The sequence below is a fragment of the Schistocerca gregaria genome, chromosome 1, assembly GCF_023897955.1.
Source record: "Schistocerca gregaria isolate iqSchGreg1 chromosome 1, iqSchGreg1.2, whole genome shotgun sequence".
In the NCBI taxonomy this organism is placed as follows: domain Eukaryota; kingdom Metazoa; phylum Arthropoda; class Insecta; order Orthoptera; family Acrididae; genus Schistocerca; species Schistocerca gregaria.
In genome coordinates, this window is record NC_064920.1 from 668800519 (window position 1) to 668823810 (window position 23292).

The window sequence follows — 23292 nt, forward strand, 5'->3', positions numbered from 1 at the left end:
TACAGATGCTCTATATACTCCTTCCACTTTTCTGCTTTCTCTTCTTTGCTTAGAACTGGGTTTCCATCTGAGCTCTTGATATTCATATAAGTGGTTCTCTTTTCTCCAAAAGTCACTTAATTTTCCTGTAGGCAGTATCCATCTCACCGAGCGAGGTGGTGCAGTGGTTAGCACACTGGACTCGCATTCGGGAGGACGACGGTTCAATCCCGTCTCCGGCCGTCCTGATTTAGGTTTTCCGTGATTTCCCTAAATCGCTTCAGGCAAATGTCGGGATGGTTCCTTTGAAAGGGCACGGCCGATTTCCTTCCCCATCCTTCCCTCACCTGAGCTGGCGCTCCGTCTCTAATGACCTCGTTGTCGAAGGGACGTTAAACACTAATGTCCTCCTCCTCCTCCTGTATCCATCTCACCCCAAGAGAGATGCCTCTACATTCTTACATCTGCCATCTAGCGATCCCTGCTTAGCCATTTTGTACTTCCTGTCAGTCTCATTTTTGAGACGTTGGTATTCCTTTTCACCTGCTTCATTTACTGCATTTTTATATTTTCTCCTTTCATCAATTAAATTCAATATGTCTTCTGTCACCCATGGATTTCTACTAGCCCTCGTCTTTTTACCTACATGATACTCTGCCGCCTTCACTAGCTCAAAGCTACCCATTCTTCTTCTACTGTATTTCTTTCCCCCATTCCTGTCAATCGTTCCCTAATGTTCTCCCTGAAACTCTCTACAACCTCTGGTTCTGTCAGTTCATCCAGATCCCATCTCCTTAAATTCCCATCTTTTTGCAGTTTCTTCAGTTTTAATCTGTAGTTCATAACCAATAGATTGTGGCCAGAGTCCACATCTGCCCTGGAAACATCTTACAATTTAAAACCTGGTTCCTAAATCTCTGTCTTATCATTATATAATCTGTCTGAAACCTTCGAGTATCTTCAGGCCTCTTCCTTTTATACAACCTTCTTTTATGATTCTTGAACCAAGTAGTAATCATAACTAAATTGAATATACAGGGTGAGGCAGAAAAGACAGATGTTTTTGAACAGATAATATTCTGGCTCAGGTATTAGGCATTGGGAGACTGATGTGGTCATGTGTTTGGTAGTTCATGCCATTTAGTTCAGTCGAGGTCATGGAGCTGTGGACTGCACAACATCATATGTTTCCTTATGATAATTTTGTACATAACAATGATTCTAGCGTTGCAGTTCAGCACAAATTTCATCGCCATTTCAATCTTGCAAGACACGATAGTGTTCCCACTCGTAACACCATCTTATGTTGGACTAAATCACTTCGTTTATGAGGAACAGTGATGAATAGAAAACCGCCATGGGTTCCTCACTCAGTAAGCACTGCAGAAAATGTTGAAAGCGTTCAGCAAGCCATACACCATAAACTTGGTCAATCTGCTAGGAGACATTCTGTTGAACTGTGCCTCAGTAATCGATCAGTAAGGCAAATTTTGCTTATTGATCTAGGATTTCATCCATACAAAATGGTTATGGTGCAAAAATTGATCCCTAGTGATTACATACAGCAGCGAAATTTTGCCCAAGAAATGGACATCATTTTGTTTATGAGTGATGAGGCTCATTTTAATTTGAATGGCAAGGTAAATCAGAAGACTGTCATTAGTGGGTCAGTAAAAATCCAGAACTAATGCTTGAGAGACCATTACATAGTTCCAATGTGACTGGTGTGCTGCAACTGGTGCAAATGATACTGGTCCATACTTTTTCCAAGATGATAAAGGGAACACTGTAACTGTAACATCAGACTGTTATAGACAGATGATCATTGAGTTCTTCCAACCTGAACCAAGAAGAAGACATATTCCTATCTGGCAAGTTAGGTTTCAGCAAGCCGTCATTTCTTGGTTTGTTGACATTAGTTCGCCTCCTCATTCCCCAGACCTGTCCATGTGCACTACTTTTTAGAAGCAACGTCAAGTCACATGTATAAGAGCATAAACCATGGACACTTGAAAAACTGAAGGAAGCAATTTGTGTGGAAGTCGTCCAAATTGATAGAGCAGTGTTGGAGAGAGTGGAAGCAATTTCCTAGAGCAGTTTGAGAAGTGCATTGCTGAAAACAGCTATAACCTGGGAGATGTTAGTTTCAAGCATTAATTTTGTAAAATGGCAACACCATTTAAGTATTATTCTGTAAATAAAAAAATTCTGAAGCGTAAGTAATGACATTTTATGCCTCAACCTGTATTGATTTTACACATGCAAACTGAACTGTTTACATGTATTTAAATGTTATAATTAACTGTTAAACATTGTGAGGAATAAGATAAAATGAAGGAAAAAAATATTAGTAGTACCGGGAATCGAACCTAAGCCAACAAATTATGTCAGTGATGGTAACCACTCACCTACGGAGCCATTACTTCGGCCACTCCTAATAAACACTCATATTCTGAATCCTAAATGACCCTCATACACTGCACTTGCGCAATAAATTACAAGCAAATTTCAAAGAAAAAATATGACCTGGTGCTGTGAGCAATACACCTCTCACAGCAGTAGTAAAAAGACAACTGTGCCCCTTCACCAAATTGATTGTAGCATTGCTGACCATCATTTCAGCACTCAATACTGGTTTCTACTTACTGCAGAGATAGTGTTATGGAACATGTTTTCATCCATTTTATTTGCATACCCAACTGGCATTTAAAGAGAAATAATGTAATTTTAGTGTCATTTTGACTAGCACTTGAAGAGAAATGGCATAATTCTAGTGTGATTTGTGGTTTGCATTTGAAGAGAAATGGCATAATTTTAGTGCAATATTTACATTGGGCTGTACCACATTAGCACATGATACCCAGCCACCACTTGTCAGATGGAGTACAATGTAGATAGTGTTACACCTAACTCCTCCGTGCGGCTGTACATGTGGGTGGTTGCACTATAAGGTAAATCACTTTCATATTCATGCATGTACCTTATTTTATTACATAATTCCCTCTTTTTTTTCTCAACATTTTTTCCATTAACACTAGGGAGTAGTAGAGTGGTGCTTCTAGGAATTCAGAAAGGAAGGGAAACAATGTATGAGGTAGGTAAAAGTTACATTACAGTAATTTGTAACAAAAGATGATGTTCTTTCACAGTACAAAGAATGGGTGCTAATCCTCCATGGATGATGGCAGGATGGGGCTTCATCCATTTCATTGGTTGTCTTCCCCGGACTTTCTCCAACGAATCCACCATAAAATCTGCTGTCATCTAGCCATTTTCCTGAACTCAAAATTGAATTCCATGTAGGGTAGTCTCCTTTGATAATGACTTCCATTTAAAGAGGACATATGGTGTAAGTTTATTGCAATCTGCTGACATGTACAACATGACTGCGCATCTTAATTTCTGCGCTCCACTTGTCTTCACAAGCACACTTTTTGAGCTAGTTGGAACAACAGTGCTGTTTGCAGCTTATCAAGAAACACTGGCATCAGGTCAAGGAGAACAAATAGTCATATTGCTGTCATACTTGTATTACGTAACGATGGAACTCTATTACCTTATCTGTATAGTCTCAGGGTAAGCACTGGTGCAAAGATGTCCTCCTTTGTAGACTGAGATTTGCTATCTCGTAAAAATAATCACCCAACCAATGCTTGCTTTAAAATCCTTTCTGTCAGTGGCAGCTATCTCGCGAGCTTTGTTCTGAATCATTTCTAGGGAATACAACCAATGAAATGGATGAAACCCCACAGGCAGCACAGCCAGCATTCTGAATTTAACTGACATAAGCAATTATACAATTATCAATTTCGGGATATTTCTGTTTTACGCCAATGGAAAGATTTGGAGCTTGCCTTTGCAGTCATGAGTTTATCTCTTTGTCTCCACCAATATTGTACTAAATGAAGAAATTTCTTCCTGCAGCTTTCACTCTGTCTGTATCAGTGTAATATAACAGATGTAATTTAAATTTTGCCATGAATCAGAATCTTTCATTCAGAATCAATCTTTCATTGCCGTTGTCCACATACAGTAGAGTAGGCTTTCTTAATAATATCAGCTAATATCTTAATAGTATCAAGTTACAGTTGAACTTAAATTATTACAATTATCCTTTACATTTCACGTATAGGTTAACTACCTTATATACAGCTATAATTTTAAATATTACCATCAGTATTGTCCGTATCATAAAGCTCTTTCATACTATATATTGGGTTTTTTGTCAGCCAGTCGTACAATTTTGTTTTGAACTTTTTGAATGCAGGAATCAAGCAGTGAGAGGTAGCTTGTTAAAAATTTTGAGGGCATTTACTTCATGGGAGTTTCCTGTTAGGCTAGTCTGTGCAATGGAATGTCAATGTTTGCCTTATTTCTGGTTTCATATTTGTGTCTGATTTCCCTTAAAACAAATTCTTTAATGCTGTTCTTGACAAAGAGCACAGACTCACAGATCCACAACTGTTAGTAGCTTAAGCCTTGTTAAATGAGGGCAACAGTGCTGTTTATAACCAGCCTTGCATAATATGCAGACAACTTTTTTTTATTTTTAAAATGTTGCTGATAGGAGGAGAATATCCCCATATGAGAAGACCATACGAAATGTGTGACTGAAAGAGCCCAAAATGTGCCACACAGAGATAGTTATTACAGACCATATCTCTCAGTTTCCATATGAGATAGGACGCTAGTGAGATCTTTTTACGGATGTGATTGATATGTTCTTCCCAACTGAGTTTGGCTTCAGTACGTGTTCCTAACATTTATTTTCTGTCTCCTTAGTCAATCCTAACATAAGCTTTTGAGTCCTGTCTGAATTACAGACCAGTTTATTGGCTGCAAACCAGTTCAGTGTGGAGTCAAGAGTTCCTCGAGAGATCTTATTAATGCTTGGGATGTCATGATGCAAAGCAGATTACAGACTGAGATACACAATGGGGTAGGTCATTGACAGCCACAAAGGAAAAGAAGGGGCCAAGGACCCAAGCCTGTGCAAATTTCTACTAACAGGGAATGTCTATCACTAACTGAGACAAACTGTCTTCTGTTGGTCAGCTAGGAAGGCAATACTGCCAACGTATATTTCTATACACCATAACACTCCAATTTTGTTAGTGATATGTTTAAAAGTAATACAGTCAAAAACTTTCCTTGAATCACCTAATACAAGTGACACCATCTTCTTGTTTTCGAACACAATTAAAGTTTGGTCAACAATTTCTAGAACAGCTGCAGAGGTATTTTTACCTGGCCGAAATCCATCCTGACTGTTGTATAAAAAAAAGGGCATGTCGGTCAAAGTAATTACTTAACTGAATGTACAAAAGTGATTCAAACTAGTTGATAGTTATGTGGAGTAGTTTATCATTCTTTTTGTATATGAAGACAACTCTTAACTCCATACTCTAACATTTATTAAAAATAAAACTGTTCTTCTTAACAACATAATTGGATGTCCAGTACCAGTCCATACTTTTGAAATTGGACAATTCGGAAACAGTTTCACAGACCTCATAAGGCGTGATTTTGTCCCAACGAAATAAAGATCCTTCAGGCAGCAGGGGATCAAGTACAACCCTTGCAGAAGAATCTGATCTCATGGATCAAGCAGAGTTTGGCTGATAGAATTATCTTGTCTGATAACCACCCTGCACTTATGTGGGGCACTTTCTATGTACCTTTCACATGCTGCTTTTTTGGACTGTCCGAGCTTGGCTTTGCAATGCTTTTTACTCCTGCGGTATTTGTTGTAGACCCTACTCCTCTCCTCCTCCCCTTGATTATCCTCATTTTTTCGATACAGTACAGGTGTGTTTTCTCTAATTTCTGCTAATTTTTTTGTATACAAGTTGATTTTTTGTTTTACATTTAGGTCTACCAGGGGAACTAATTTTTATTAACCTGGCAGAGGTCATGCTCCTCGTGGTAATGGAAGCAGTCGCACTGGGCCTCACAGACCCGAGAGTCATTTTAGCTGTTTAATGTTGTATATTTAGTTCTCCTAAGTCATGTCATATGTTTACCATCATTATAAAACACAATAAAACGAAACTCAATAGAATAATATGTATAATACATGTATTTACAAATTATGTTTATAAAGAAATGTTACAGGAAATATATACTAATAAACAATGTTTATAAATGAGAAACAAATTTTAATAGTATGCTTTATGTTTGAACAATATTTACTTATTATTTACTTCTAAATAGTAATTATAACAATATTTACAAACGAAGATGGAATAGTCCTTTATGCAAACGCACTTTTGGCATTTCATACATTGGTAGTTAGTTTCCCTATCAGTATTACTCGAACAACCGTCACATCTTTTCATTCCTTGGTTTGATGTCTCAGAACTGGTGCCACTCGATGGTTGTGGACACAACATTGGAAATAAGTTGTAAATCGATGATCTCAGTTGCCAGGAAAGATTTTCCATGTATTTCTCCCATTTCACTTGCTCAGCAACAAGAGCAAAAACAAGTTCTTTCAAAAAGGTACGCCTTTTCTTCGAAAGAGTACCTTTTTGCGAACTGTACACTCCATTTCATTAATTCCACTAACATTCAGCAATGAATACAAAACGGTCATTGGCCAATGTTGTGTATTTCTGGCCACATTCACAGAACTGCATATCCTATCCGCTGTGTCAACCCCAGATTTGGTGGCATTGTAAAAAGAAATTATTTCCGGCCTTTTGGTGACTGTTTCACTTTCAATCACAGCATCATGATGCATACTAGATAAGAGGATAACTCTTTTATTGTATATCAAGCAAAAAACAAAAAAAAGTTTTTGTGTCATCAAACAAGAATTGGGTGCAATACAAATTTCGTTTATTTGCAATTCTAGGTGGTAATTCTTGGTTATATTTTCTTACCATCCCAACCACTCTCAACCTTTTATTCAACAATCCTTCGGCCAGTGCAAAGCTACTGAACCAGTTGTCCATAGTAATATTCCTGCCAGTACTGTGTATAGGCTTCGTAAGACGCATCACCACTTCATATGCACACAAGTCAGTCGAGAAGGGTCCAGGCGGCTGTTTTCCAGGATAAATGTCCAAATTGAGAGTATAAAAGGTACATGCATCGATAAGAGCAAACATCTTTACACCGTATCTGGCGGTTTTTGAAGGTATATATTGCTTGAAAGGGCATCTTCCTCTGAAAGCCTCAAGCTTTTCATCAATTATAGCATATTCCCCAATAGTATAACACTTTTGGAAATTACCAGCTATTTGTTCAAAAAGTTCTCTAATTGGAGCTAGTTTATCACCTTTTTCTCTCTCTTTACAAGTTCGTTTATCATTGAATTGTAAATGTTGTAGTAAAAATCTAAACCTCTGAATGCTCATCACTGCTCCGGCAAATTTCTCACCGGTTGTATCATTAGCCCATATATCCTCGAGGTTTGTACAATTCAGTTCTTTTCAAACCAAACATATATATTATGCCCACAAATGCCCTCAGTTCAACAGCATCCGTTTCCTTCGCATCCCTTTCTTGAGAAAAATTATCTTTCTTTGTACTAATTTGGAAGTTTGTACGCTGAACTATAGTATTTATTATGTCAGCCTCAAAGAAAAGTCCCCAACAGGCTAAAGGGGTCATAGCATGTTGTGCTTGTTCTTTCACACCACGTAAATGTGTAATAATGTTCCTTTCCAGGGTTCTCCCATTTCCAGGTGGAATTTTCTTGGTCCATGTACTTTCACCATCATGACCAAGAAGAATGTCGCCATTGTCATCCTCCTCCGAGCAATTACCTTGTTCCATGTCATGTGAATTTGTCATACACTATCATCATCCTCAGGCAGAAATATAAATCATTCTCTCTCCATGCCTAAAAAGGCAAAAGAAAAATATGTTGACATCTCCATGCACAAACAAAAGAGTTGTGAGAAAAGTAACAATACTAGTCGCGTGGGTCTGCCAGACCCCAGAGCCTCAAAGGCCTATTTAGGAATCCTACTATGCAATAAATGCATTACATAATGTTATACTCAGAAGGAAAAATAAATAAAACTTACTGTGACAAGGAAGGTCAGGGGAACCCGCAGATGAAAACTCAACAAAGATAAGTACACTTAAGACAGCAGGGTGAGAACTATAGTCGTGCTGGGCTTTCCGCTTGCACAGGACAAATGGAGGGAAAGGCCCACTGGACGTCAGGTCACTACCTCCACACTGACTATTTCCTGTAGAGTATGTCTGAAATTGTCGTGTCTGTCAGACCCATGTGAATGAGGAACATGAATACCATAAGTCTCCGCATTTTTTAAAAAGGTCATCAAAACCATTTTCAACTCCAGCTTTTCCTGTTTGACACCCATAGGTAGAGTCTCAATTTGTGTTCTTTAACTTGTCAATAAACAACGTAATGAGCTCCTCTCTCTGACCTCTCATCCATGCCACATTACATTTATTGTAAATAAGTTGGATGCTTGTGATAAACTGTTAAAAGCGAAGCATCATGATCTGCAAATACTCCATCAGCCAGGCTCGTCACATATTCCTCTCTATGCAAATTAATAATAATATTGTCTAGACATGTATAATCATGAGTAGGAGACATGTTTGTGCTAAGCAGGTTTAAGAATCTTAAGCTACAGTTTTTATAGTGTTCTGGAGTAATGTTGCTTTGAGTCTCCCATTTCAATATTAAAATTGTTTTAAGTTTAAGAAGTTTTGTAGCCATTAACTCAAGACTGTCCAAAAAATACATTTATATCTCCACTTGGAGACCTACACAGGCTAACAATTGTTACATTTCTTCATGTTGTCTTGTACAACTAAATTCAGCATTTATTTCTGAACAAAGTGGTGTCACATCTAGTTTTGAAAATTTTAGCCCATTCTTGTCATAAATCCCAACACTACAATTTTTCCTCTCCCCCCCCCCCCTCCCCCTACACACACACACACACACACACACACACACACAGTACGTCAGCTACTTACTACATATCCTTGAGGGACGAAACTACAAATTTCATTTTCTGTTAGTCAATGTCCTGCCGCACATCACATCTACATTCTTAATGCTACAAATATGTTCCAATTCTAATAGTTTATATCTTGTACAACAGATATTCACCTACAGCACCGTAAACATTTGATCACTGTTTTCATTCTCATTCATAATTACATGATATGTCCGAATTATAAGCATTGCTGCTGTCTATGTTGTTACTGCAGAAACATGTGTCTCTGGTTTTTTTTTTTTTTTAATAGCATCTTCTTCATCACTCTTGATAGAAGTCATTACTTACGTTAAATCACTTTTGTCTTTCAATAGTATAATTTGATCAGAGTATTGCACTGTATTAGTTTTCATATGTATTACTTCCACGACCTTACTGCTAAAAAACGCCTTTCCCAGTCTTTTGATGTGAAAGCCACGAGTTTGGAATCGTTTCCTTTTGTGCTTATGTCGACGCATGTTGCATTTTTAAAGTCCCTGCATAGATTCTGCATTGCTTTATTCGCTTTTCCCACTTTCTTATTCACACAGGACCAATTGCGTAGGTCATGATGATGTGGTCTAGAAAACACGATCACATTCGTATTTCTAAATTGCTGCTGCCTCCATTTAAGGGTAGGTGTGGCTTTTACCTCATTTTTTGCTACGTCATTAGTACCCACAAGAAAGGCCGAAAAATCAATACTATTTAGCCCTGAGATATTTTCGTGCCAAACTGTAGTTGCTGCCTTGAGATGTGCTCCTTGTTTTACCATGCTCTTGATCTCTTGTTTACATATAATTCACAATTCAGGGGCTATTCCTTGCCCTTGACTATGAACATAATGTCAATTTCATCTGTAGGCCAGCTTTTTTTCGGGAAGATTAGCATTATTTTGTCTGTAGCTACAGGTACTTGTCTCGTCTTGAGTCACATTTTCCGTGTCATTTTTTGTGCCAGCAAGAGATGACAACACCATAGCAGAACTTCTCAGAGTCGGCAGATGTATAATGTTCACATTCCCGCCATGTTGGCTGTTTTTCCGGGGCGAAATGTGCTCCTGTCTCGTCTTGTTAATGCCTCTTCGATCTTGTCACGTGGTAATACATTGTTCACAGTCCATATTTGAAAATATTTGCGAGACCGGTTGTCATTCACTAAATTTCCTGATACTACACAGTCTTCAGCAGTTTTCATTTCATGTCTGCTGTTTTTATATGACATTTTAGCCCACTTTTCGGAGTTGCTTGAATCAACTTGAGGATTTGCCAAGTTTTTGCTTTGACAGCGACTACAAGTTTTTCCTTCTGAAGTTTTGAGATACACGTTCTTAACTCACCAATAACTAATTGCAGACTTGAAATATGTTCTTTAAGCTTTGTGATTTCGTCTTTACACCTTGCACACATTTGCTTTTTCATTGCCCACCCAATTTACAATTTTTCGTGATGACACTTAAGTACTTTCACTCTGGCTGCCGTCTTAGACACCACGTAGTTTGCATATTTTGACATTACAAAATAAACTAGAAATACATCAGAACTTCACTTTTCAAATTTACGATATATGGTGGCAATGGAGATATTTTTATGCGAAGTATCACTGTGTCCATTGTTGTCCACTGTCAAGTCATTTGACAGCCGCTTCAGTAGGAACGAACCAGGAGAGGGAATTATGCGTGATATTAATCAAATAAATTTTTAATGATGAAAAATTGTAGGGGAGGGGAATATACGACGGGGGAGCTTATGCAATAAAATACAGTAATACACTTCACACCAATCTGATGTTTGTTCCACGCTGTCTTCACAGTGTTACGATTGTAACATTCAGTGTAGTTAACGACTGATTGTAGAAAATGTAGCACTACTTGTTATATCAAGCTGCAGCCATGCGTTTAATATATGGCACAGGAGTGTAGTCCCCAGAAAGGTGAATGAATTAACATAAAAAAATTCACACAAGCATCATTCTAATTGGGGAAAACTCATCACAGTGTATAGACACTTCCGATAAACTGGGTTGTGCAGCTTCCAGAAAGCTGGCCAATGTTCTCAAGAACAAATTGTGCACACAGTAGAATTTGAGGAGGATGGTGTCGCATTGTAAGGGGAAGGAGTTATCAATTTGCTTATGAAATGCCTACGTCAAAGAACAAGGAGCAGTGAGTACAGTATTGAGGAAGACAAATTTAGACTCTACCATGAACAAAAAGTGGAATTAATGGCATCAGATGATTTTGAAGTAAAAATTAAATTCTGCATTTGGATTACATAGTAATGTACATATTGAGACTACCAGTCATCATTAGCTTCAGTTTTTGCCATGAAGTGAATTTGTTTATGGCAATTAAAAACTAAATAACCAGTTCTGACCATTAGTACTATATCTTCAGACACTCAATTTTGGATTCTCCACTATAAATATAATTTTGATCTTAAAGGATTACAACACCCTGTAATCTTTAAATATGGATGCCAATAAAAGTTTCACAATTTTTCAAAGCTAACCATTCATCTCCTTCATATTCTAGAATAAATAAAGTGAGGCACAATTGAAGCCATGAGAGCAAATCATTGTTCATGTCTGGATAAATCAAATAAGTAAAATCCTGCAGCTGAGAATGTTGTACATGTAAGTTAAAATTATATTTATGTTAAAATAATAGAGAGAAACATTCCACGTGGGAAAAATATATCTAAAAACAAAGATGATGTGACTTACCAAACGAAAGTGCTGGCAGATTGATAGACACACAAACATACACACAAAATTCAAGCTTTCACAACCAACGGTTGCTTCATCAGGAAAGAGGGAAGGGCAGGGAAAGACGAAAGGATCTGGATTTTATGGGAGAGGGTAAGGAGTCATTCCAATCCTGGGAGCGGAAAGACTTACCTTAGGGGGAAAAAAGGACAGGTATACACTCGTGCACACACACACACATATCCATCCGCACATACACAGACACAAGCAGACATTTGTAAAGGCAAAGAGTTTGGGCAGAGATGTCAGTCGAGGCAAAAGCACAGAGGCAAAGATGTTGTTGAATGGCAGGTGTGGTATGAGTGGCGGCAACTTGAAATTGCGAAGGTTGAGGCCTGGCGGGTAATGAGAAGAGAGGATATACTGAAGGGCAAGTTCCCATCTCCGGAGTTCTGACAGGTTTGTGTTAGTGGGAAGTATCCAGATAACCCAGATGGTGTAACACTGTGCCAAGATGTGCTGGCCGTGCACCCCAAGACATGTTTAGCCACAGGGTGATATTCATTACCAACAAACACTGTCTGCCTGTGTCCATACATTCAGCTTTCTATGTGGGAATGACCAGCAACAAACTGTCCATTCGCGTAGGGTCAGTATTGCCTCAGGTGTTCCGATGTTTCTACAGAATCCAAACTGATCTTCCCCAAGATCAGCTTCTAGTTTTTCCATTCGTCTGTAAAGAATTCGCATTAGTATTTTGCAGCCGTGACTTATTAAACTGATAGTTTGGTAATTTGACTGGAATACTCTTTTTCAAATTCTAAAGGTGGCAGGGGTAAAATACAGGGAGCGAAAGGCTATTTATAATTTGTACAGAAACCAGATGGCAGTAATAAGAGTCGAGGGGCATGAAAGGGAAGCAGTGGTTGGGAAAGGAGTGAGACAGGGTTGTAGCCTCTCCCCGATGTTATTCAATCTGTATATTGAGCAAGCAGTAAAGGAAACAAAAGAAAAATTGGGAGTAGGTATTAAAATTCATGGAGACGAAGTAAAAACTTTGAGGTTCGCCGATGACATTGTAATTCTGTCAGAGACGGCAAAGGACTTGGAAGAGCAGTTGAACGGAATGGACAGTGTCTTGAAAGGAGGATATAAGATGAACATTAACAAAAGCAAAACGAGGATAATGGAATGTAGTCAAATTAAATCGGGTGATGCTGAGGGAATTAGATTAGGAAATGAGACACTTAAAGTAGTAAAGGAGTTTTGCTATTTAGGAAGTAAAATAACTGATGATGGTCGAAGTAGAGAGGATATAAAATGTAGACTGGCAATGGCAAGGAAAGCGTTTCTGAAGAAGAGAAATTTGTTAACATCGAATATAGATTTATGTATCAGGAAGTCGTTTCTGAAAGTATTTGTTTGGAGTGTAGCCATGTATGGAAGTGAAACATGGACGATAACTAGTTTGGACAAGAAGAGAATAGAAGCTTTCGAAATGTGGTGCTACAGAAGAATACTGAAGATAAGGTGGATAGATCACGTAACTAATGAGGAGGTATTGAATAGGATTGGGGAGAAGAGAAGTTTGTGGCACAACTTGACTAGAAGAAGGGATCGGTTGGTAGGACATGTTTTGAGGCATCAAGGGATCACAAATTTAGCATTGGAGGGCAGCGTGGAGGGTAAAAATCGTAGAGGGAGACCGAGAGATGAGTACACTAAGCAGATTCAGAAGGATGTAGGTTGCAGTAGGTACTGGGAGATGAAGCAGTTTGCACAGGATAGAGTAGCATGGAGAGCTGCATCAAACCAGTCTCAGGACTGAAGACAACAACAACAACAACAACAACAACAGTTTGGTAATTTTCACATCTGTCAACACCTGCTTTCTTTGGGAATTATTATATTCTTCTGGACGTCTGAGGGTATTTCGCCTGCCTCATACAACTTGCTCACCAGATGGTAGAGTTTTCTCAGGACTGGCTCTCCCAAGGCTGTCAGTAGTTCTAATGGAATGTTGTCTACTCCCGGGGCCTTGTTTCGACTCAGGTCTTTCAGTGCTCTGTCAAACTCTTCATGCAGTATCATATCTCCCTTTTCATCTTCATCTACATCCTCTTCCATTTCCATAATATTGTCCTCAAGTACATCGGCCTTGTATAGAGCCTCTATATACTCCTTCCACCTTTCCGCTTTCCCTTCTTTGCTTAGAACTAGGTTTCCAACTGAGCTCTTGATAATAATACAAATGGTTCTCTTTTCTCCAAAGGTCTCTTTAATTTTCCTGTAGGCAGTATCTATCTTACCCTAGTGAGATAAGCTTCTATATCCTTACACTTGTCCTCTAGCCATCCATGCCTAGCCATTTTGCACTTCCTGTCGATCTCATTTTTGAGACGTTTGTATTACTTTTTGCCTGCTTCATTTACTTCATTTTTATATTTTCTCCTTTCATCAATTAAATTCAATATTTCTTCTGCTACCCAAGGGTATTTTTACCTACTTGATTCTCTGCTGCCTTCACTACTTCATCCCTCAGAGCTGGTTCCTAAGTCTCTGTCTTACCATTATATAATCTATCTGAAACCTGTCAGTATCTCCAGGCTTCTTCCGTGTATACAACCTTCTTTCATGATTCTTAAACCAAGTGTTAGCTATTATTAAGTTGTGCTCTGTGCAAAATTCTACCAGGTGGCTTCCTCTTTCATTTCTTATTCCCAATCCGCACTCACCTACTACGTTTCCTTCTCTCCCTTTTCCTATTGCCACATTCCAATCACCCATGACTATTAAATTTTCGTCTTCCTTCACTATCTGTATAATTTCTTTTATTTCATCATACATTTCTTCAATTTCTTCATCATCTCCAGAGCTAGTAGGCGTATAAACTTTTACTACTGTAGTAGGCGTGGGCTTCATGTCTATCTTAGCCACAATAATGCATTCCCTATGCTGTTTGTAGTAGCTTACATGCACTCCTATTTTGTTTATTCATTATTAAACTGAGTCCTGCATTACCCCTATTGTATTTTGTATTTATAACCCTGTATTCGACTGACCAAAAGTCTTGTTCCTCCTGCCACCGAACTTCACTAATTCCCACTATATCTAACTTTAACCTATCCATTTCCCTATTTAAATTTTCTAACCTACCTGGTCAATTAAGGGATCTGACATTCCACGCTCTGATCCGTAGAATGCCAGTTTTCTTTCTCCTGATAACGACATCCTTTTGAGTAGTCCCCACCCAGAGATCCGAATGGGGGACTATTTTACCTCCGGAATATTTTACCCAAGAGGACGCCATCATCATTTAACCATACAGTATAGCTGCATGCCCTCAGGAAAAATTACGGGTGTAGTTTCCCCTTGCTTTCAGCCATACACAGTACCAGCACAGTAAGGCGGTTTTGGTTAGTGTTACAAGACCAGATCAATCAATCATCCAAACTGTTGCCCCTGCAACTACTGAAAAGACTGCTGCCCCTCTTCAGGAACCACACGTTTGTCTGGCGTCTCAACGGATACTCCTCCGTTGTGGTTGCACCTACGGTACAGCTATCTGTATCGCTGAGGCACGCAAGCCTCCCCACCAACGGCAAGGTCCATGGTTCATGGGGAGGGGGGCGAGGTGTAAACCCCACAATAATGTGTGAGCTTAATTTTAATGCAACCTACATTGTTTGACTTTTTTAAAATTGTTGTTTGGTTTTAGAGCTGTAGTTTTTCTTTTTTGTTACTGTATTAATCTGACTTTACATAATGTGGAGGCACTCATGTAATAAAAATTCTGATTTATTGCATATTGCAACTAGAAATAAAACATGATACCTGTTTCAACGAAGCCTGCTATGCACGTATACATTCCAGGTGGGTGTGAATGTTGACGTACTAGTAAAATTTTGCTGTTGTCGTATGTTCTGACCAAAGTTATTCCAACAGGATTTACTGCTGGATAGTGAGATTTATGGCACGAAACACATTTCTTCTGTGTCCTTGCGGGTGCAGGAGTCAGTTTCTGACCACAAGAACTGCAAAAATTAAACTCTTCATTCCATTTTAGGAGAGCTAAAGCCTGAAACAGTTTCACAACCAAACAAAAAATATATGATTGCACAATATAAATCACATAGTACAATCAAGTTAACTGCTATTTTTAATCTATGCATCTAAGAAAACCTCCATAAATGTTGGTTTCCTTATGTTGAGGTTATCTAAGAAACGCAAGAAAATTGTAATTATATGCAGCTTGTAATTCTTTTGAATGTTATAGCAAGAAATAGTCCTTTCAATGTTTGTAACATATCTTATCACTATGTCAATAAAATTAAAAAAAAAGAAAAAAAACGTCCTGGCATTTGCCTTATGTGATTTGGAGAAATTAAGGAAAGCTTAAATCTGGATGGACAGATGAGTTTCTGAAACCCACTCCTCAGAAATGTGAACTCTTTGCCTAATTACTCTACCACAACACTTAATGATAATATTTTGGGATAAGTCAACTGCTCGATTGTGCAAAAAGGTACCCCGTAATGAAGTAACAATTGGATTTATACAAGTACAATTTGAAGGCATTTTATACTAACTAAGAGTATTAATTAAAGTTATTCTCTGATACAATATTTATTCAGCAATTCATAAGTTTGAGAACAACAGCAGATACAATATTAATAGAAAAAAATGTTGCATTGTAATGTAGCAGTTGTCTAGTATGAAATGAATAGTCACCAATGTTAGCTAAACAACGTCAGTACTGTTGTAGCAGTCTTTTGTTAACACCATTGCCCCCACCTGACAAAGGCTAAAAGTCAAAAACTGTAGGGCTTTCAAAACATATATAAATAGCTGATACATTATTGACAGAGCACTCCCTATCATCATGCTCTACATTACTCATGCAATTCCTACACAAATTCTCAATATGCATTGGATCTTTAACACCCCTCCCCCCCTTTCTACATCTGTCTGCCTTGACAGCTCATGGCTTAACAACACAGTGGTGCTACCGCAGAGTGGGGGGAGGCAGTGACCCATATTATTCACGTAACTTGATATCTTTCATCATACTAACCTTAATTAAAATTACTTTGGATAGTAAGGAAGTGAAATAAATTTGTTTGAAAGCAGGTAAATGTTTTTTTCACTTCTGAAAATCTTCAATATCACACAGAGAAGCTGAATGTAAGTACTCTGTAACTGTTGTACAAATGACACATTCCATATCAAAATATTTATTGTGAATATGGTTTGCTGAATATGTAGCTAATTACAATTACAATTACTTAAAAGGCGTTCCTTTCCCGATAGGTTATATTTCAAAGCTTCTTTGCTTTGATATTGTATTATTTAGATATTAAAACACATTTCTCATTTTTATGCTCCCAATAGCTCTGATAAATGTGTTGGGACCTTCGAAATTTGTGTGAAAACAGTTCAAAGTTATTGACATACACTGTTTTCATTCCACACAATCTTAGTGAGTCTTTTCTGCTATCTCAGCCAAAGCACCTGAGCAGATGTATTTTGTAATGTAACGGACTACTGAAGAGTGCGATACCACCCTTATAGTCGCATCTGCCCTTGCAGGGTCAGTGCTCCAATTTCATTTCTATGATTTTTTTAATTTAATATTATTGTATGTAGTATTTAATTTTGCCCAAATCTTTTTTATTATATTATTCTATAACATGAACTTTATTTGCTTATTTCTGGAGAATATGTTGGCACCAGTGTGAGCCAAAGACATTTGTGTGTGAAAGGTAGAGAGTCGGACATTGTTAAGGTGACTATTGGAGTGAGTTAGTTGGACAGTTGTGGGGAGAGCGTGTTTTTTGTGAGGTGAACAGTTGATGGGAGTACGGAAGGAACTCTGTCGTCTTATATAGAGAGTATCTATAAATAGTATGTGATATGAAGATGGAAATTATTGTGAAAAAGTTAAATTAATAAAAATGAAGAATCAATAGTAAAACAAAAAGCGAGTACCAGTTTTCATTAGCACACAAAGACCCGGACCTAATATTAACAATGTTAGATGGATGGAACGCACCATGGCGAGAATCAAGACAATGAGACCAAATTCAGCATCTAAAGGTAAGGCATTTTAATTAGTTTTAGTATTCTGTGATGTATCATTCTTTTGTCTAAATATTAAGCTTAACATCGTCTGTTGTAGATACAGACCACCCAAGCTGGTGGGGTGTCATCAATTGGTCATCATAATCTCAGGGTTTGAAACAGCATTTAAATGAATTGAAATTTTGTCGCTTGATATTTGATTTTCACCCCGGACGAAAGAGGGTACATTACAATTTGAAAGGTATCACAAAAACTCTAAAATGTGGTTCATTATTAACTCCATATAGCATCTTATACAGTACACGCTAGCTATTTACAGTCACTTTTATTGCGTGAGGAAACCGACAGAATTTTTCCCAAAGAACATTGAAGGTTGTGAAACTTAGTTTAATGAAAGACAGACTGGAGTTTGGAGAACTAAACTTGTGATTGAAGCAGTCTGTATTAGAGCAAGAAGGATACTTCTTTGCCTTATGGGTACTGATATCAACAAAACTTGATTTTTGTTACTTTCCTATCTGCACAGGCAAGACAACGCCGCAAAATCATTAATGTTTGAATAAATGTATCTGCACTAACTGACATTGGCTTGACTACAAAGATGGGGAACTAAACCTTGGAAGAGGGAATGAAACTCGACATGCGAGTCAATCTTCAGAGGAACATAAAGAGTCCAAACACTACATAGAAATGAGTAAATACCATTCTGGGTGATTGAACAACTCAGTACATGGAAACAGCAACAGGTGAATGCCAGGTCTGAAGTAGAAGAAGTCAGCATAAAAACTAATTGGCGCAGCCTATCATTGCTGTCAGTAAACACCAGGGACAATCATTCAGCCCATAAAACGCTTCAAACGCATCATCCATGAGAGCATGCTGCACTAGTATGCCATGAGATCCACCCAGCTCATACGCATCTATATCAACATCCCCTGGTGGAGATATTAAATCCCTCCCCCCTGAAAAGGCCATTTAGGGCACAAATGTTCAAATCTGTGCTATGACCTCCATCACAGAAGTGCAGATCTATGCCTGAAGTAGGGCAATGCCAAAGCAGCTGATGCCTCCAGTGTGGCAGAAGATTGCGGAGACTGGTATTGGTTTGCCTGCATTAGCTGGGGCAAGGACTCATCCATGACTGAGTGGGGAAAGGACGGCACCAGTTCCAATTACATGGGCTTCACAGCAGAGTTTGCAGAAGCAATTGTAGGCAGCATCCTACTCCACATGTGAATGTAAGACAGTGGGGCCAGCAGCAGGTGCACATGCTGCCACAATTGGGAACACCCTACCAGAAAAATGCCTCAACCATCCCTGTCACATGGCAGACACAGAGAAAACAGTTTTGCAGGTCCAACAGATTGGGGGTGCAACTGACTGGAATGACAGATCAGCTGCTTGTGACTGGCATCCACTACAAACAAATTCCAGCCTTTGTGGACCACCAGCACCGCATCCAGCAACCACACCTACTGCCGGCCCAAACAGCAGCCCCACAATGAAAGTGCGGTGGGTTGTAATGGCCTGAGGCATGAAACTTAGGTGTACAAATCTGAAAGACTCATAGCTGACACTCCAACAAATGCTCTGCCAGACTGCACCTATCAACCAGTATTGCTCGGTATGTGGTGAAAAAACTAAACAGTGTACTGTCGTAGGACAAAGCACACACAGACTTCTTCATTTTGGTGTTGAAAGTTTGTATGCAGTGTTCCATCCAGGACTTAGAAGTCAGATGAAACAGGACGGCTGTCATATGTTGGCTATTGTTGCAAATACTAAAAACTTTAAACTCCCTTCAGACGAATTTCTGGCCATTATCAGATACAAGGATCTGGGGGATTGGAATCCTCAACAGCAAAAATGGTGGACAATATACAAACAGCAGCTGTCGGACATTGTGGAAGACAGTTTGGCAATGTAAGGGAAATTGGGCAATGACAACACATCCACTGCCAACAACCACATGGTTTCCAAAAAGGGGTCTGCAAATGTGGCACGTACCCTGTCTAAGGGTGCTCCAGGCTGGCCAAGGGAAGAACAATGCAGCCATGCCGCCTGGTTCTGTGCCCAGGCTGCACAAGCCCCCACAAGATGTTCAATATTGTGACTGATTGGTGGCCAATAGATGTGACATCATGCCAAAGCCTTCATATGAAATAGCAGCAGCAGCTAGAGTGCAGGAGGATGCAATGCCAGAGGGACAACCCTGTCCTTGAGGAGAAAAAACATACACCACACTGACTTCTCTTCCGAAGGAACACACTAAGGCCATCCTGCCTAGACTGCTGAAATGATTTTCTGAGTAGCATGTAAGTGGCCATGTGGTCATAACTTCCCCTGCCAGTGAAGGAAAATCAAGCAGTGTTTGCTGCAAGATATCATTTGAAGCACTCCTAATTATTATGGCATCATTTGTTATCAACCAAAATAGCAGCCTAGCGTTAATTTTGATGCAACCATGACCTAAGTGCTAATCAGATTCAGCTGCTTCGAGAGTCATTTATAATCAGTGCGGCAGCTCAACAATGTTCACAAACAAAGATAAAGGTTTTGCAATAACCAATGCCAAGATTTTTTACGTCATTTGACTGATATATTCTGTTCAGAAACAGTTTTGAGGCACACACTATTTTGCTCTCACACTTCTAGTTATGGTTAATCTCATCAAATGTCAGTATTTTTGGCATTGCATTACACACTGTAACAATGTTAAACACACACAAGCCTCACTGCAATTCAATGGGAGGCTGGCATGGTCGACGCAAAAAACAAATATACAGCACACTAAACCTTTATAAAACAATTGTCAGGAATATCATATGTCATGAATCTGTAGTGTTTTACTGAGGATCAACCCATGGCAGTGAGCTCACACATCCGGTTTGACACACAGCTCACGCCTCTGTCTGGACTCGATAGACTCCGAAGCTGAACTCTTGACACTTCACTCAATTAGAATTAGCAATGCTTGACACTCAATTTTTCTTACTATCAACCTGTGTGAGACAAAAAATGCATTTATCATTGGGTAAGGGACTGCAGACACCTTACATCCCTCCCCTAAGAGGCTTCTTTGCAGCCGCAGGTGGGGGAAAAAAAACTTTTTACATATTACAAAAAATATGTACACACACACACACACACACACACACACAGGTATGTATGTATGTATGTATGTATGTATCCCTTTGGTGTGCTGTCCTTTCAGCACAGATTTGCCGTCAGTTCTGTCATCACTATTTCACTTAACCTATTTCAGCTAACCCCTTTGGTGTGCCATCCTTTCAGTAGGGCTTTTATTCCATACTATCATCACTGTTTCACCTCATCTCCAGTTCCACATGTGAAAGGTATAGGGAAAATATCTCATGCTAATGGCTACTCTATTCCTATATTTAACAAAATACTAACACGAAACATATCTGGTGAAACAATTTCAACACAACAAATTGAACAAGTAATTGACAACACTGTGATTTATATTAAGTTCTGCAGATATAAATCTCCAACTAATGTGGTTGTTCGGAAGTTAAGTTTCAGAAGGAATGGGTACTCATTCTGCCATAGATTAAACTTCTGTATTTTAACAGTTGTTATTAATATTGCAAATAAGATAGTAAATACATCTTATTATGTTGACATATAGTTCAAAATTTGAAACATCAGTACACAATATACCTTACACTGTGCCAGCATTTTTTTTAACCCAATACAAAAGTGTGAATCACCAACCTCAACAGCCGATTAGATCATCAAATCATCATCCCTTTGCTCTTCACAAGTAATCCTCTATTTATCACCACCATACTTTTCTCATCGTCACTTACAATACATACAAATATAAACAGGACACCTTGTTTGAAAATAAATGACAATGTTCAATTATTAGCTCTTAAAATATTTCAACTTTCACACACCTCTCAACTCACATAAATCTCCATTACACAGACCTCTTGACTCAATATCATCACCTCTCCAACAAAATATGCCCTCAACATCTATTAATCCTCCATAATCGTCTCAATAAACACACAAAAATGCCTGCCTGCTCCGTAACTTCTGTACACATCACTACACTCATCATATAAGTCATCTCTACACTTCATATTATTCATATAAGCAAATAGCTCCTCATATGGATATCACTTTACATATCTTCCCTATTTACATTGTTGATAAATTCCAGCACAGGCAAAATTCCACACAGCAAATAATTGAACTCGTAAAACCAAAAGAGGATGTTGAGCACTAACAAACTCCAAGAAGTGGCGTTCAATGGCAACTGCAGGTATGTGTTGCACAAGCTGATGTGTGAAAAATATTGGCCCCCTGATAACTTTACCAACAAGTCCTCCAGCCATGGAACAGGGTAGGAGTCCATGAAATATCATGTGTTAAGACAAAGCACCATCTCGCTTCTAAATCACTGTCCAAGGAGTGGCTCACTGACTCGAAAAAATAGGGGAAATGATGCCAAGGCCCTTCAAACGCTGCAATTCCATCTTTACTTTGTCATGCATGGCAAAGGAAATGGGCTACGGGTGACCAAATTTAGGTATCACTGATGGATTAAGGGAGATGTGTGCTTTGAGGTTTTCTGCCTAACTCAAAGTATCCCCAAACAGCTGGTCATATTATCATAGTAAAAAGTCCATGTCTTGAAAGGGTACTGACGGAGACCCTAAATTTACTTTTTGCGCTATCCGGAAGCCAAAAATGGTTTGTGCCAGCAGTGAATTAAGCACTAACAACATAAGTTGCTATTCCACAAAATTTACAGAAGTGAAGCTCACCCCCTAAAAGCAATACACTGTTTACTATAAGATAGAACTTGATGCAATTCAGCACAAGAATCTGTACATGTCTAAGTTAATTAACCCTACTATCGCTCCCATCAGTCTACTGACTGGTTTGATGCAGCCCGCCACAAATTCCTTTCCTGTGCTAACCTCTTCATCTCAGAGTAGCACTTGCAACCTACGTCCTCAATTATTTGCTTGACGTATTCCAATCTCTGTCTTCCTCTACAGTTTTTGCCCTCTACAGCTCCCTCCAGTACCATGGAAGTCATTCCCTCATGTCTTAGCATCTTGTCCCTTCTCCTTATCAGTGTTTTCCACATATTCCTTTTCTCTCCGATTCTGCGTAGAACCTCCTCATTCCTTACCTTATCAGTCCACCTAATTTTCAACATTCGTCTATAGCACCGCATCTCAAATGCTTCGATTCTCTTCTGTTCCGGTTTTCCCACAGTCCATGTTTCACTACCATACAATGCTGTACTCCAGACGTACATCCTCAGAAATTTCTTCCTCAAATTAAGGCTGGTATTTGATATTATTAGACTTCTCTTGGCCAGAAATGCCTTTTTGCCATAGCAAGTCTGCTTTTGATGTCCTCCTTGCTCTGTTTGTCATTGGTTATTTTACTGTCTAGGTAGCAGAATTCCTTAACTTCATCGACTTAGTGACCATCAATCCTGATGTTAAGTTTCTCGCTGTTCTCATTTCTACTACTTCTCATTACCTTCGTCTTTCTCCGATTTACTCTC

General features: G+C 38.8%; 1 protein-coding gene and 1 non-coding gene across 2 annotated transcripts in view; one reads left to right on the forward strand and one right to left on the reverse strand.

Annotated features, from left to right (window-relative positions):
* The window catches only part of LOC126362540 (NAD(P)H pyrophosphatase NUDT13, mitochondrial-like), a 69804-nt gene that overhangs the window by 11664 nt on the left and 34848 nt on the right, over positions 1–23292 (reverse strand). Inside the window, exon 3 of the mRNA XM_050007890.1 lies at positions 15489–15732. Coding sequence (XP_049863847.1) covers positions 15489–15732 — 244 coding nt within the window. The remainder of the gene's footprint in view (positions 1–15488; positions 15733–23292) is intronic.
* Trnaa-cgc (transfer RNA alanine (anticodon CGC)) lies at positions 150–222 on the forward strand. The gene has a single exon. It is a non-coding gene; the product is annotated as a tRNA-Ala (tRNA).